We start from the raw sequence: 16,525 nt of genomic DNA, 5'->3' as shown, positions 1-16,525 counted from the left end.
TTGCCTTGCTCACTTTTCTCGGGATTTTAAACTCTATCTCATGATTGCTACATCCTCGACCAGTTCTTGCTTATTTGTGAGTACCAGATTCAGACAAGCATCTCCTCTAGTCAATTTGATGATCTTGTATCAAGAAATTGTCTGTGCACTCCAAAAGTGTCCTGGTTTGCTTGTACCTAGCCATATTGCCCTTCGAGCAGATGCCAGGGTGAGTGAAGCGTCCCCCAATGAGTACCAGGGCTTACAATTGTGAAGCTTCCTCCAGCTGTCTAAAGAAGGCTTCTCATCTGCTTTCACTTCTTTATCTGTAGCAGACACCCACCATGATGTCACCCTCTTTAGTCTATCCTCTGATCCTCACCCATAAACTCTCAACTGGCTCATCACTTGTTCCAAGGCAAAGGTCCATGCATTCAAGCTGCTCCTTTGCATAGAGCACATCCCCTCCTCTTTGCTTTCCCAGCCTGACCTTCCTGAAGAGCCTGTATCCATCCATGGCAACGCTCCAGTCATGTGAGCTATCCCCCCCCGCCCCAACTTCTCTGTAATCCCAGAGAGATCAGAGCTCTGCAACTGTGCATGGACTTTAATTCCTCCTGTTTGTTGCCCCATGCTGTATGTATTTGTGTACAGGCACTTGAGACGAGTCCCAGTTGTGCTGCTTTCACAGAGAAACTGAGAGCTGTCCTCCAGACACTTCCTCGCTGCCCCCATGCCTCCACCTCCCTTCAGGCTATGGTAACCCTCCCTCGACATACCTAGTTTAAAGCCCTCCTCAAGGTTAGGAATCTTGTTGGTAAAGATGCTCTTGCTCCATTTTGTCAGATGGATTCCCATCTCTCCCCAGCAGCCCTCATTCCTCAGAAAGGGTCTCACAGTCGTAAAACAGAAGCCCTGCCTGCGACACCAACCATGCAACCAGGTGTTTACCAAATGCATCCACTACTGCCTGAGCCTTTCCCCTTCACTTCAAGGGGAACACTACCTGGGCCCCCATAGCTCTGTAGTCACTCTTGATACTGCCCGGGTGACCATGAGATCATCATCCACGCCCACACGGATCAGCAAAAAGGGGTAATACTCCAAAGGCCAGATGAGTCTTGGCAGTCTCTCTGCAACTGCCCAGATCCAAGCCCCCAGTAAGCAACAAACCTCTGAAGACAGCAAGTCAGGCTGGCAAATGGGTGCCTCCATCCCCCACAGGACATCTCCAACTATCATCACCCACCACTTCTTGGTGCAGAATCTTTAGGAATTCAGGTTTTCACTATAACTTATAGCTCATATAACAATTTTTTAGTTAAGTGAAATTGCTATGCATTTTCTTTGTTTTCTAAGTATTTGTGTTAAAACCCATCCTCTGAAAGTAAAAATCTGATCCAAAACAACAACATTATGCAACCACATTTTTCATTCAATACAACTAGAAGTGACATCACTGAGGACAGTTGAGGGGAGGGATTCATAAGTCTATCAACACCAGATAGCAATGAGTCAACACTGTAGAGAACAAATAAAGAAAATAAATTTACCAGCCTATCATAGTGCCATAGAATCCAAAAATCTATTAGGAAATTTAATGACAGGAAGGGAGAATTCACTTTTGTTTCCAGAATACAGAAGAACCACATGCAATTTTCAAGAAAATATTCACCTATTTTTACCTGTCTAGAAACTGAAGACACATTAAAATAATTATTTAGAGCATTTATTTTTATTTGGGGGACAATGACTCCAAAGTAGCTCCCTTAAAATAGTCACTGTGGTTTCATGTGCCACATAAACCCCTTTCAAAAGGCTTAGGACGGGATCCCAAATTTAATGATCAACTAACCGGAACAAAAACAAACTAATTCTTCCTGTTTATTCCCCATCCTGCATGCATTTGTGTACAGACACTTCAGAGAGGTACTCAAGCATGATGATTTCCCAGAAAGTGATTGCAGGCTGTAAAAATGTTTTCCTTTATTTGCTGAACTAATTTTTTTAGAAAATACAAAAGATTATTATACTATTATGTTGAAATATATGATGAAACATAGTATGCAATAAATCATTGTATTAACATAGTCATTTATCCCACTCCATAGACTGAGACACAAGCAAAGAGAGCATCAAAATCCAGGTCTCATGATTCCTAGTTATATACTCAGATCCCAAGGTACTATTACAGAGAAGAAAAAAACCCACTATTATACTATTTTGTGCTTTAACAGGTGGCGGGGGGGGGGGAAGAGAAGAGGAGAATCACCTACATTAAAACAAGTTTGACAAATCTTCACCAGGACAATTAAGATTTCAGTGATCTGTCTATTAGAGAAGAAAAAAAAGCTTACCAAATGCTCGAGAATTAGGAGATTTTAAATAAAGCTAGAAGTTTAGGAAAAGCTACACTGTCAATTATATATTTTATATGATGCAGAGTTGTATTCCTAATAATCACTTGCAAGATTCTCCTTGACCTTTAAGTCTAATATATTAGATTATACTCTTGTTCACTTATTCAGAAGAGCAAGTTTTTTTTTTTTTTTTGTCTAATATTTAGCTGGGTGAATTGGATAACAGTTAGTGATACATGCAGCACTTTGGGCTTCAAAACTTTACTAGGTGACAAAATAAGACCCAATAGTTCTGACAACTAACAGGAGAGAACATAGATTTGATTTTGAGGCTCACAACTGAACAACAAATAGCAGTGGGAGATGAGAACTGCCTAGAGAGGCTAGGATATGAAAAATATTGTGATTGTGGACTATGTTAATGTCATGAAACAGGAAAAGCACGGGTCTCTGATCTGCATATTGAAGGTAAGAGAAAAGACAATACTGTAAGTTAATTCAAGAAGAGTCCAGTGCTCTGTTGCTGCAAGCATAGTATGTTTTTACATGCATTCACCCACTAGAAGTCAAAAGGAATTCAAATGCTAAGGAAGAAAACCTAGATAACAAAGGAAGGGGAGACACTGAAAGTACAGAAGAAGGAAAAAAAAAAAAACAAGCCACCACACATACTTCTATATTGTTACCTCGTGTATCTCAGGGATAGAGATATATGACAGCTGGAACACTGAGGAAGATACAGCTCTAATTTTATATTTTTAGAACTAATCTATAAACCCTATCCTCAGTTTTCTACCGAACTTCACTCAAATTCCATCCAAAAGGATGGTTTTTACTCACTGCACTGCTGAGCCATCTGAAATTCAGATGCTTGTGAGGAAATGCTCGCCCTCACATGAATTGCACCTCCAGTAGTTAGTGTGTATATATATAAATATATAAAAATATGAAAATGTAAAGAATGTATACACACACACACACATTTAAGAGTACACCATGTGCTGTATTCTTCAGTTTCCTTTTAGGAACACATCACAAATGTATAACCATCACCCTACATTTTTACCACATCAAGGCAACACGTTTCCTAAACTAGAGGACTGAACACACACATGAGCTTGAAATTCCATCAATTCATTTCAGAGCAATTTTTAAGAAGGTGGCATGGAGGGAGGGGAAGCCCCCTAGCCTAGCCTATAGATTTACTCTGTGGTACAGAGCTTCCATGTTCCTAGTACGACTTTAAGCAAACTTATTTTCACATGTTTTCTGAGCTCTCCATAGAGGGAGAGTCCACCCTGGCTCCTACAGGGGATCATAAGCATGAACTGCTTTCCTTCCAGGTTCTGCCACACATGCCAAAGTAGATTGTCAACTTACTGTATTGGAAACATTTCTTTGCAGAGCACTAACTCTAAAGCAGCTCAACAGCTCATATCAGCCTCCTGACAATGCCAAAAGAAGTTGCGAACATTTGTAATCCTGTGTTAGCTTGTCATGAAAAAAAGAAAAGAGGTATGGCATGACAAAGGCCCTAATGTAGCAGCTGTAATATTGTCCACACAGTATATTTTACAGCAATAGCTTGAGCTTTTTAAAGTTAAGAGCCTACAGACAGCAAAGGCCTTCAAACAGCCACAGGTGGAAAACAAAAGGATTCCCAACCCTATTGTTTATATGCAACTTCTCTAATCTTAACCTCTAAATTCTTTTTGGCTTGAATTAGAGGCAATACCTTTGATTAGATTTACATATATTTAACTGGAAGAAACTAAAGCAGCATAGACTTTTAAAACTGTATCATACAGCTGAGATCCCCAACTGCTTAATGCCATGGAAAAAAAATGCAGGTAGCATCTTCTCGCAGTCTAGAGAGGTTTAACACATCATCCTACATAAAGTTGTCATTGTCTTCAAAAGCATTAATTTATGAAAAGGAACATTTGAGGGAAGGGAAAATGTGTTTGGAGGAAGTTTAATGTGAAATTCAATGCAAGCATCATTAACAGTAGCCATTAGCTGCTGATCTGATACAGTTGCTCAGAAAACATCCTTCATGGTATCCCTCCAAGTCAAAGTCCTGTACCCCAACCAATTATCATCCCAATTCTTTTTATTCCCGACTAGAACAGGTGTATTTATGCATATGATTCTCAACAATCCTATCAGAGATGAGCTCCTTATTCAGTTTTCTGGTCACGCTGTTTGAATTGTTCCTGCTTCCAGGACACCAGAAAGCAGTGACTAACCTCTATGGTACAAGGAACCAGTTACTGGAAAGTCATGATTTTCCAATACTTAAAGGCTAGATGATACAATTCTCTCGCACCATTATAGACTATAAGAGATCCCCAAATCTTTCCAAACCACCATTTAAATGATTTCTTTAATATTCCATCATGAGTTAAGCCTAATAAGTTGTGTCCTACAGATCACTTGTTCCTAATTAAGCCTCAGATAGCAGTCTGGAATAACACAGAAACAACATCTATATCAGTCAAATTAAGAGTGGTAGGTGTTGCTAAGGGTCACAACTACTCCAAGAACATCCTTTACTTATAAAGCATTCTTCTATAAAAAAAGCACTTTGGAACCTTGTAAGTTCTTCACACCAAGTTTTCCTTATCCTGGAAGTTTTTTTTATACTGTCAGGTCCTGCCTACCAAACTGTCTGACAATTTGTAGGCCTTATTCTCTTTCCAGTCTCTTGGTATGATTTACAGATCATTGCATCCATTCTTTTGCTTTCTGTATCTAACAGCACAGGACAAAAAGCTTCTCATCCTTAAGAGTTCTCTGAAATTGAAGATAACCAAGGGAGAAAAGTGCTGGGAAACATATCCAATCTTTGCAAGTCAACTGATACCACACAGTTTCCAACTCAACTTAATAAATCTGCAATGTATCTAATGAATATAGTTTAAAACTACAAGTCTATAAGATGAACGATGGTCATGGTTTACAGCAGGAGTAACAGAGTCTGGGGATGAGCCTTTCACCTGTACAGCAATCAGAAGTCAACTTACATATGTTAATATTTTCACCTTACCTGGACAATATGTATGATAGCAGGGGACAGGCATGAAGTTAAGATAATCTGAACTACCTTACATATATCTTTAGAGTTGTATTGTTGGGGGGGGGGGGGGGGGGGTAAGTTTAAACTGTAATTTACAAAGCTGTATGTTCTCTATAGCTTACTTTTACAAAGCTTTGGTACCCTTCTTAAAAGGCATCTTGGATTTTTCTTTCCTACATCAACCTTTCCATGGTTAAGTTTAGAAAGTCCTTGTAGCCAGATTCATTTACAGCAGATTTCATTCTAACAATCATAAAAGTCCAACTGACAAAGGCTTATCTATATTGAAACCCCCAGCAATTTCAAGATCCATCCATATGAAAATTTTTCTAAAATTATAACCAACACACAGAAGGACATAAATTATGCAATAAATGCATAGCCAATAAGTTTGAACAATATTTTTAATAAAATCATTTATTTGCCAGCAGAGACAGAAGTTTCTGACAACCACACGATGTATCATTCTAGTTCTATCTCCCAACATGCTTCCAACCTTAAGAACCTCCTATGGTCCACTGCTTCTGGAGCTGGGATACTCGAGATAGTTATCTAGAGAATATCACTAACAAAACAGTTTAGAGCATGACTATCCAGCTGACTACCCCGAGACACTTCTGTCCAGCCCCCAAATAATGTTGAAGACTTTCTAGCACACTTGCCCATAAGTTTATTCATAGAAGCTACCACCAAGTTCCTGCCATGCTACCATGAGTCTGTAGAGCAACTCAACTGACTCATAGAGGTGCAGAAGACAGCTTTGGTTTAAACAACAACCCCAGTCATTTTTCAGAGTACCTTGTTGGCTCCAGTCAGTCCACATTCAAAAAAGGGCTCCAACCATGAGGCAATAACTTCCAATTGTACAAGTCAAGCAATTGCCTGTACTCACCTTTGAGATACAATTCTAAACTCTATGGATGAAGAGCACTTATGTAAGTGGCAAGAATTATATTAAAGTTGAAGTAATTTCTGTGATGCCAGCCCACTATTTTAACTTGGGGGAAGTCCTCACTCGCTTTTTGTCAACTCAACAAACATCTAGAGCCTAAGTCAAATAAAGCTTCAGGAAACAGCTCAAAACCTTGATTTACACATACTGGCAACCAGTGAAACTACTGAGCATGTTACTATACTCTGCACTGAGTGAAATTCAAAATGGCCTTACTTCATTGTATCAAAGTTAATTAGGATAACACTATGAGAAAGTAACAACACTATGAGAAAGTAACAAAGATGTGAATGACAGTAAGGAACATATGTACAAAAGAACATAGGAATTATCATATGAATTCAGAACAGAGGTTCAGCTGATGCTTCAGGGAAAGGTGTAGGAACTTCAGAAGACATCAGATATGAGATACTCTACTGCCACCTTTTAGTCTCAAACAGTTAAGAGACCTGAAATATGAAGTTTAAGATACAATCCAAAACTTTAATCCCCTCAAGCTGGATACCAGGTGATATAACTTTTTGCAAAAATATATTTCACAGTCTAACTACATATGGTATGTGAAAAAGTGCTTCTGTTAATCAGCTTTGAATCAATCACCTCTTAAATTAATTGAATAACCTCCTGCTCTTGTATTATGAAAAATTATAGACACTCCTGATCTATATCATCTAGACTTTTTTTTTTTTTTTAAAAGATTCCCTCTCTTTATCAACCTTTGAGGTAAAGATTTTTTTTCCCCCAGTCTCTATCCATGCAATAGCTCCCCCCCCCCCCCCACACACAACACCCTAAGGCATTAACATCACTCCAATTCTTTGAAGGGGATCAAGCTGCACACAGTACTTTATAACACTGTTATATGGGAATCTGACAGTGCTGCCTAAAGTTAAGCAAGTTTGTTGGTCTTCTCATTATGACTCCTTTTTCACAGCCTATAAATTAGATGGACAAACATGGTAAGTTCTCTAGGCCAAGAACGCATTTCCTTCAGAAGCTTCAGCCAAAATGTTTCTAAGAACAAAAATAGGAGAAGAGACACTAATTTGCTCATTGCATCATATACGCATCTTAAAAATCAGCCTATGATCAGAATCCATAAGCAAAAAGGTTTTATATGATCACATTCTTTTCTATGAAAATATCACCTCATTCAACACACAGGGTAAGTGGTGTTCAGTAAACAGATACTGAGTATTTATTTTATCCTCAGTTAGGCATGAGGCTCGATTTACTGCACCCTTTTCAAAACTTGTACTGAATATAGATTATTTTCTCAAAGCCTTCCTTATGAAGCATATGTCTACAGCATCTCAGCGCTGCATAAACATCAATGCACTTGCTTTCAAAGCACTTCAAAGTAGTATTTTCCTCCCTTTGCAATAGCTGGAAACTAAAACATAAAAAGATTAAAATCATAAGTCTAAGTCCAGGTACCTGCTTTGAGATACCTATGGATGGATTTTTCAGAGTATTTAATTTTCTATAGCTAGGTATATTTTCTTAGCTCATCATCCAGGTATTAAGAGTTGCAGCTGTGAATGCTTAGATCCAAAAATCTTCAATTGGGCCTTCATAAAATAAGAAACACACAGCTAGAAGCCACCTGTGAACTCTTGTCTAAGTGATTTGCCTGGCATTTCATAGGAAATCTGTAGCAGAAGTAGGGATCGAGCCAACTTTCCACAACAAAATTCAACTATCAACACCACAACCATCCTTTCTTTCTGTAATGCCTTACCTCCTTGTTTATGTTCACCTTAAAAACAAAGCAAGTATCATACATACAACAGCCTCCTTCCCTATACAACCTAAATGAGGCAGGGTACCACAGAGAAGATATGTGGCTATGTAATTCCACAGTGCATGTACACAAAGAGGGCTGAATTAGGGTTCTCTGTGCAACCTATTTCTGGCACATCCCAACTTCCAAGTGCTCAACTTGATGACCTGGCTGTTCTGAGCAGCTTGAGCACAGTAACATTTTTCATATCTTAACAGTAAAAAAGAGCAGCAGTAAAAACAGATGCATAGTTATCTATAGAGATACCCCATATCCTTTCTCAAGTTAATACCACTAAAGTAGACGCTTCTAAGGTACCCAAGAAGTATACTTATCCCTGTGCTTTTCCTTTTAACAAGTGAATTTCACTCATCCTGTGCTGCTCATGCATTTAACTTACTTAGCTCTTTCTAAAGTTCCTCACGATCACTTCTAGTCAGCACTAGCTCAAATAACTGTCTTATTTGCAAGTGTTTCTGTCCCACTATTCCCCCTTCCTCCACCTCCCCCATTCCCTGGATAGAACTTATAAGTTCTATACCAGTTCCATTTCTGAAGGTATTTAACTACCAACCTTTTGCCATCAACTGTTTAATTCTAACCCCCCCCCCCCATCTCCCAACCATTTTTTGATCCATGGCATTACTTAATTTCTCACCGCAAATCTCAAATAGTCTCTTTCCACATCTATTTTGGAGGTCTTGCAGACTTCAGAAGACAGCAGTGTAGCAATTCACACACAAAAGGTTTCCTGAACCATCAATAGAGCACGAAACAGTTTTTCCCTAAAAATCTGAATTCCATGATATTTCATAATTACCAGTTAAATGTTACTGATGTGTTCAACTCCATTTTAAGGGATGCATTTTTCTGTTGAAAGCAAAGAACATTAATTGTTAATTATACTGTTTTCAATATTTCCACTTATATTGGTAGGCATTTAGGTTAATGTTAACATTTTCCTGTCCCAAATATAGCTCATTATCCAAGTTATAATGCCAACTCATTTTTTAGATACTACACTATATTATAGGCCTTAGTCTTACTCCATGAGAACAGGTTACCTCACCACTATTTAATACTTTGAGATCTAAAGTTAGAAAACACTAAATAAGACCCAAGTATTACTACAAACTCAGAAAACTCACTGTATTATGGTAAGTGTACAACTACCATCCTAATTTCTACAGAACAGGTTTAAAAAGTTCTTAAGTTCTTTCATATGTTGCACAAATAGTCAAACTCTACGTTTGCAGATGTAAGTGAGAAAAAAATACACAGAGAACCTCAACTTATAATTGATTTCACAGAGACAGTTCTCCATTATTAAAATACAATACTTGAACAGAATGATTTCATCTTTTTCATACAAAGTACTGTAGTTCCATTACCTGAATTAATATACTTTCGGATGCAAACCTCTTAGATCTGCATTTAGTGACATTTCTAACACTGATGGCACATAAAATCTTAAAGAGAATGGCCACAGGCAAAGTGTTATTTGTCTAGTCAGAAATTCATAACATCTTTCTGTTGATCAAGTATGACACAGCCAGGGTATAACTGGGGGAGCAAGCACAGGGACATTCTAGTTCTTACTGTCATCAGTAAGAAGAACTTCATCTGTAACAAGCGGTTTTATTTTTTACATCATGACCAAACTAAACCTAACCAGCCCAGACTCCCAGTTTTCTTATTCTACTGCTAAAAGAACAAAGTAATATTATTCTGCCTTCCTCCCTCCCAATGGTTGGTGCATGTTTAATCCCAACTTTGAGATACCTTCATTTTCAAACACATGTTCTGCCCCTCCCCTCCCCCACAATGTATTCATATACTCTTTTATTACTAATATGTACTTGACTTCAAAGTCTTCATACAAGACATTTTATTAAAAAATGCATTGAGCTTCAAGCTTCACTGGGTGCAGGGAGACTGAAGCTAACAGGGAACATTCACAGAATTTCACATGGCCCCTACTGTCACTGCTTTCCCTTCCTAGCTTGATTACTGCCCCCATTAGCAGCTTTACCTGACTCAGGACTTCCTGAAGTTCACAGGATTAACTGCAGAGCTTTGCTGATTGACAAGAACTGTTGGTAAATGAACACCACTGAAATCCTTAAGTGTTTTTGAGCTTCAAAAAGCTTGCAAAGAAACAAACTGAACAAAAATAAGAACCAAAGTACAGAACTTAAAGGGAAGAACAGAATGTAGAAGGCAGAGAATTAAGTGATACAGACCACTTAGCTGAAAAGCTCTGGAATCAACCAAGACCTGGAAAAAGCAGCAGCACTTCAGGAACTGCTGGCATTCAGAAGATGACAACATAGAAAACTACATTGGGAATTCTTTGGAATTGTTGGATATAGAAAATTGGAATCTAGCACTTGTATGACTTCCCATGGTGCTGTAATTGTCACCTCCCTACTAATAATAGTATATTATTATATGCAATTAAAACACCTAAAACAATTTTTTTATTAAACAGTGCAAAAGAATTTTTTGATGATGTACACAGAAGTTATGATTTTCCATTTTTCTGCTCTACTGGCTATAAATATCTATAGCCATACAAAAGAGTCACTGCCACGCTCATGTTCACAGAAAACTTAGTCTACTGAATACCCTCTGCCATAGTAGAGCCTAAAAATTCACCTGCCCATTTCCCTTAGGCTGCCAAAGATCACATCACCATATACTCTGAAATAAAGATGCTAAACTGGAGAAGCATAGTGCATCATTCCTATAAAGGGCATGACATTTAAAAAAAAAAAAAAAAAAAAAAGAGAGACCAGGAGAGTGATCTTCTGTTCCATTCTAGAAGCCCAAAGGCAGGGAATAGCTATTCTCTTATCAAATCATGCATCAAAGGTTATTTTAAAAATTGGAAATAAGCATTGGTAGGGAAAGTTGGGATCAACACTAACAAGCATTCTTAGCAGCAACAACTAGCTAACAAATCCTCTGAAATAGCCAACATTTCAAGACAGAGACAGTAATGAAAGTTCCAGTTGTGTCCATTCACCTGAAACGGAAGGAAAGGTGAGCCCAGAGCTCAGGTATGAAACAAGAGCACAGTGAAGAGGCAGGCTGACATTTTCTTGAGGAAAATGGAAGATGCTTTAGCAACTGACTATTTTATAGATGATTAAGAGCAAAAAAACAGCCAAGAGACCCTAATGAAGAATAAGATTAGGCCTCTATCAGATGCTTATTTAAAGCCCTGAGGCATTGGAATTCCAAGTTCTCCAACATTTATCTTTTAAAATAAAGCCTTCCCCATCACAAAACTGATTCTGGTAAGATCTAGAACAATGGATCAATCAAATCTTATTTGCAACTTCAAAAACACACAAAGACACAATTTAATAACATAATTTAAGCTCGTTTTTCCCCTATACCTTATCCTTCCAGAAACAGCTTTGATCAGGTCATACCAGATTGAAAGCTGTCAGCCAACCATAGACAACATAACGCAGATCTGAAGCGAGTACTTTTTGGGAATATTTCAGTTTTAAGGACTTCCATACTTCTAACACAAACCAAGTATCTGATCCAGGTTGGAGGAACAAAACAAAACATCATCCCTTAACCCCCCCCCAACCCAAAACTCCAAAAACACCCCCTGCAAAAACCCATTCCTATATCAAGACAACTTACTCTAACCCCATAACTAATCTAAAATTAAGACTTAAAGCATGTTAAAAGGTGAGTAAAAGAAAATGATTAAGAAAACTAAAGACAAACCAGGCTCCTCTAAACATCTATCAAAGTACAATCATTGCTGCAGCTTTATATCTTGCGGGTTTTTTTTTTAAAAACATACTTGAAGATGTTTGCATTGACAATGTACAGTTACCAAAACCTCACACTCACCAACAGCTTATTAGAAGATAGCTATTTCCATTTCTAAAGGAAAGTGCAACTTCAAAGAACACACACTCATATACCTGCTTCTCATTTTTAACAAAACCAAGCTTAGTGTTTTTTCTCACTTTTTCTATTCATCAGCAAAAATCCAAGCGCGGAAATAACACGATTTTCCCCACTACAAACAAAATCTAATGTCCACTAGAAAAATTTCAAAATATAACCTCTATGAGGAACACATTTAAAAAGAAATCCATTTGCAAAATTCTTCTTTATTAAAACACTACTTCAAGACCAAAATATTTTTTACTAAATATAACCATTTATAACAGCAGGTTGTAGACTTTAAGAATTAACACTGAACAGTTAAAGAACAACATATCATACCATTTTTGTGGTTTTAACCAGTGCAATCTAAGAAGTTTATATCCTATCATCATATTTTAAATTGCATACTATGGATAGCTATCACAGCAGCAATTTACAGAGTACATTTTCCAATAAAACCACAAACAAAAACTTTATTAACCCTCATTTTACTCACTTATTATCATTTACCTCATTATCTGCTTACAAATCCAGCAACCCCACCTTCTAATAAAAAAAAGATAAAATAAAATAATAAAAAAGGCAAGCAGCATTCTAATCAAAAAAGAACCAAGAGGATTGGTTATACCTTTACTATAGAAGAAGAAAAAAAGTGTTAGAGGATTCAGGCAAGACTGTTCTTAGCTAAGCAAGCACACATATACACATACACACTAACAAAACGCAAAATACTGTAGCTACACACTGAACATCCATCATACTTGCTTTAGTCCACCACCAAGCTACCAACCCACCATCTAGAAGTTAATAATATTACTCCCAAGCACTGAATTCTTCTAGCACATATCTTTATCTAATCTTCAAACGTTTTGAAAGCTGTCTCCACTTCTTTAAATAAATAATTTTCACAGCTCTAGGAAAATGAAGATCATTTATAGAGACAGATGCTAAATTTAGTTACTAACATGGCAAAACTTTATCATTTAATGAGACAAGGCAGAGCTTCTATTAAATATTCAATATTAGCCTAACTACCTCATCTTTCAGTAAGAATAGGTAGAAAAACAAACAACTTCCTTTATATCACGCTCTCTTCTTTCTACATAAATTCCCTCTTCACTTTCAGCTTTCTCTCCATTCTTCTCACTGCTCTTTTTGATTAATCCTCAACTATCCACTTAACTCACCCATAGCAAAGAACACAGAAGAACAAGGGCAAACATAAAATATATTTGTATTATGACCTCTCTTAATGCTACAAAATATGCTACATCAGCATTCATTTCCTCTTTTGAAATACAAAATTCATTAGGAAAAAAAAAAAAAAAAAGTTCTCGATCTTCTCGATCTACCAAAATATAAAGTACACCTAAGCAAGACCACAAGAACTAGGTAAACTTTTTTTCTTCCCAAACCCAACATCACAGCCTGATTACATACATGAGTTTCTTCTCCACCTGCCATGCAAAACCTCCACCTCCATTATACTGAACAAACCTTCCCACTCCAGTTCAATTCTCCTGGATGCCAGGCCACCCTCCCTGCACCACCTCCCCTCAAGCACTGCTCTCCCTACATATCATGTCCCATAATCCCTTTTCCTCCTCCCCATCCTAAGAAACTTAGGGGTACTCCCCTCAAAGGGGGCACATCATGCCAAGCCTCCTTTCCCCTCCTGTGCCCCTTCTCACCAAACTATTCACAACTCACAGCTTTGACACTGACCTCCCCCCCAACACTCCTACACATCTTGCACCCTCCTCCTTCCTTCCCCCCCCCCCAAACCCACCCCTTACAGATTTCCCCCAGGCCCACCCACGTCCTTCCTCCACCCCCTACAGGGCCAATCCTAAGAGAAGGGGCACCCCACACACCTGGGTAGGGCCTCCTCACCTCTCTCTCTCTTCCCATACTTCAAGTTGTGAAGGAAGAGGAACAAAAATAAACAACTCTCCTGTCTTCTCCTCCTCCTCTCTATCATCCACCTCGGACACGCTCCTTGTGCGGGGTGGAGCAAGGCCCGAGCCACAAGCCAGTGAGGGGTGGCAGAGGCCGGGCCCACCTCAAACCACAGTAGGCCCCCCCGCCTTGGCAACCGCAGGCCTGGTGTGCGCGCTTAGTGGCGATAGAGAAAGGGCTCGGGCCTGCCCGTAACGGACACGGCTGCCACCTCCCCTCCCATGACACTGCAAAGCGGGGCCTGGCCGCCGCCTTCCTCCTCCCACCATGGCCACTTTCCGCCACCAGCTCCCTAGGCCCCACTCTCATTAGCGGCGACGCCGCCATGTTGACCCCATCTCACACAGTGATATGCCAGGCCCTAACACCGGACCAGGCCCAAAGGCCCCTCCCCCCCGCGGCCTTAAATCTCTCACCTTCATGTCGGGACATCCTAGTTCAGAGGCTGCAGCCGAAGCCCGTCCCCAGGCTCCTGCTGGGCTGTTCAGGCGATGCTCCAGCCTGGGCCCCTCCCGCCGTACGCACTAAGCCCCAGGCGCGAAACGAGCAAGCAATAGAAAGGGGGGGGGGGGAGCAAAAAGGAATCTACTCCAACAGCCCCAGCCTGCCTCACTTTTTCTCCCTCCCTCTGGGGGGCGGATCCAGCAGCAACGACTTCCTAGGCACCCTGATACGGTGGCTCTTAAGCCCCGCCGGCTCCTAGTGCCGCCTTCCTCTTCCGCCGCTTTCCTCTACACCCCCCCTTTCTTCTTCTTCCTGAGTCCCCACCTCTGTTTCTTCTCCTGCTGCTATAGAAAGAACACTAACTCCTTCTTGTGCTTCTTAGCTCTAACCCCCACGTCGGCTCAAGACCTCGCGATTCCTTTCTTTCTCCACCCATTTTTTTCCCCCGTTCCTTTTCCGCCCAGTAGCTGCTTCATGCAGGAAGGAAGAGGAAGTACACAGCCAAGGGAAAGGGGGACCGTCACCACCCAACACGGAGAGCGCCGCGGAGCCGAGCGGAGCCCCCATAAACTGGATGGTGGCCCTTCCCTGTCCCTCCAAACTGGAAGAGACTGCTGTCTCTAGGCATTCTCCTAAGACGCAGCCTCCTCCACCATTCCAGCCTGTGACAGTTGCCCGCGTGTTGCGGAAGGGGGAGGGGACGAGTCCCCGATTGTTGTAGTAGACCATGCTGCTGTAGCGATGGGGCTGCACCTTTGCGGGTGCACGGAGACCTCCCTCCTCGTTCCCTACTGAGGAGGCTAGGGAGTGAGGAGTGGCAGCAGCCTTGAGGGAGGAGAGTTCAGCCCGGTGGTTCGCGATACTTCCTATTATCACTCCTCCTCAGTGTGGCTTGCAAAACCCCCTCTAATTCGGGGAGGTGCAGCAAGCAGCACTGAGTGTGACATGTGCCTAATGCTTCCTGTCCTGTCCCGGATGCCTGACTGTATTATACAGAACCTTATACAGAATGATGAAGAAGCAAAAAGTCTGTGACTTGCAGAATTCTGTTTGCCTTCCCTGCAATTTTTTGTCTTTTGCAGAAAAAGGCATTGGTCTGGAGAAGAAACTGTAAAGGTGAAACACCTATCAAACAATCCACCTCAGTCAAGCTCCTGCCTGAGCCTTGCAGCCTGTTTGCCTACTAGGCCGGGCAGCAAAATAAGCCCTGGTGTCACAGGAGGGTGGAGAATCATTAGTCAGCTATTTATTTTAAAAAGTACCTTTCCCCATATTTTCTTCTGACTCAGTCTCCCCCACCTTTCCCATCCAAGCTGTCCCCACCTGTCTTCATTTTCTTCTACCCCTGTGTTTTCATCTCTTATTCTGCTCCTGTCCCTCTGTTTTCTTTATCACCACCAATCCAACCCCCTCATGCTCTCCATCATCTTCCTTTTTTTTCTTTTGCCTATTAAGGGCTCAGTCTTCCTCTCTCCTTGTCCTCTTCTCCCCAATTACATCTTTCTCTGAATAGCTTTACAACCTTTCCTCAGTTTCCCTTCTGTACCTCACATCATGCTACAACCTCAGATGTCTTACTCCCACAGTTCTTGTACCCTTGTTCTCCTTCTCATCAGTCTGGAAGGCCACAAGAACCCACAGGCCAGAAGGACCCAAACACCAAGCTGCAAAGATAAGGCAAGAGCAAACACTAATGATTGGCAGGATGAGGTGCCCCATTTCATTCTTTGCACTGCATCCCATGCTAATCATATTATGCCTCTGCCTCTCCCCCCCATGTGTACACACTGCTTTCCTCTATGCTTTGTCTAGTCCTGCTTGCCTTCCATCACTTCTCTTCCATCTCTTGCAGTTTCTTAACCCCGATGCCTAGTGAGGGAATAACCTAGGCCCAGTCTCTTTGAAAACAGCAGTGGGTGGTGACTATTTTCATTAGCAGCAGCAGCTATATCTACACATGGAGGAGTTGTAAGGGAAATTGAGGGCCGTTTTGAGTGAGGGCAGCCAGTAGCTTTGCTACCGTTGAAAGCAATAGGAGGGCATCATTG

General features: G+C 40.5%; 1 protein-coding gene across 1 annotated transcript in view; it reads right to left on the bottom strand.

Moving 5' to 3' along the window:
* The window catches only part of KCMF1 (potassium channel modulatory factor 1), a 56,197-nt gene extending 41,529 nt beyond the window's left edge, over positions 1-14,668 (bottom strand). Inside the window, exon 1 of the mRNA XM_068925877.1 lies at positions 14,450-14,668. Coding sequence (XP_068781978.1) covers positions 14,450-14,465 — 16 coding nt within the window. The 5' untranslated portion in view covers positions 14,466-14,668. The remainder of the gene's footprint in view (positions 1-14,449) is intronic.
* Between the last annotated feature and the right edge of the window lie 1,857 nt (positions 14,669-16,525).

The sequence above is a fragment of the Struthio camelus genome, chromosome W, assembly GCF_040807025.1.
Source record: "Struthio camelus isolate bStrCam1 chromosome W, bStrCam1.hap1, whole genome shotgun sequence".
In the NCBI taxonomy this organism is placed as follows: domain Eukaryota; kingdom Metazoa; phylum Chordata; class Aves; order Struthioniformes; family Struthionidae; genus Struthio; species Struthio camelus.
Note: the sequence above shows the minus strand (reverse complement) of the source record. Positions and strands in the feature narration are given on the sequence as shown.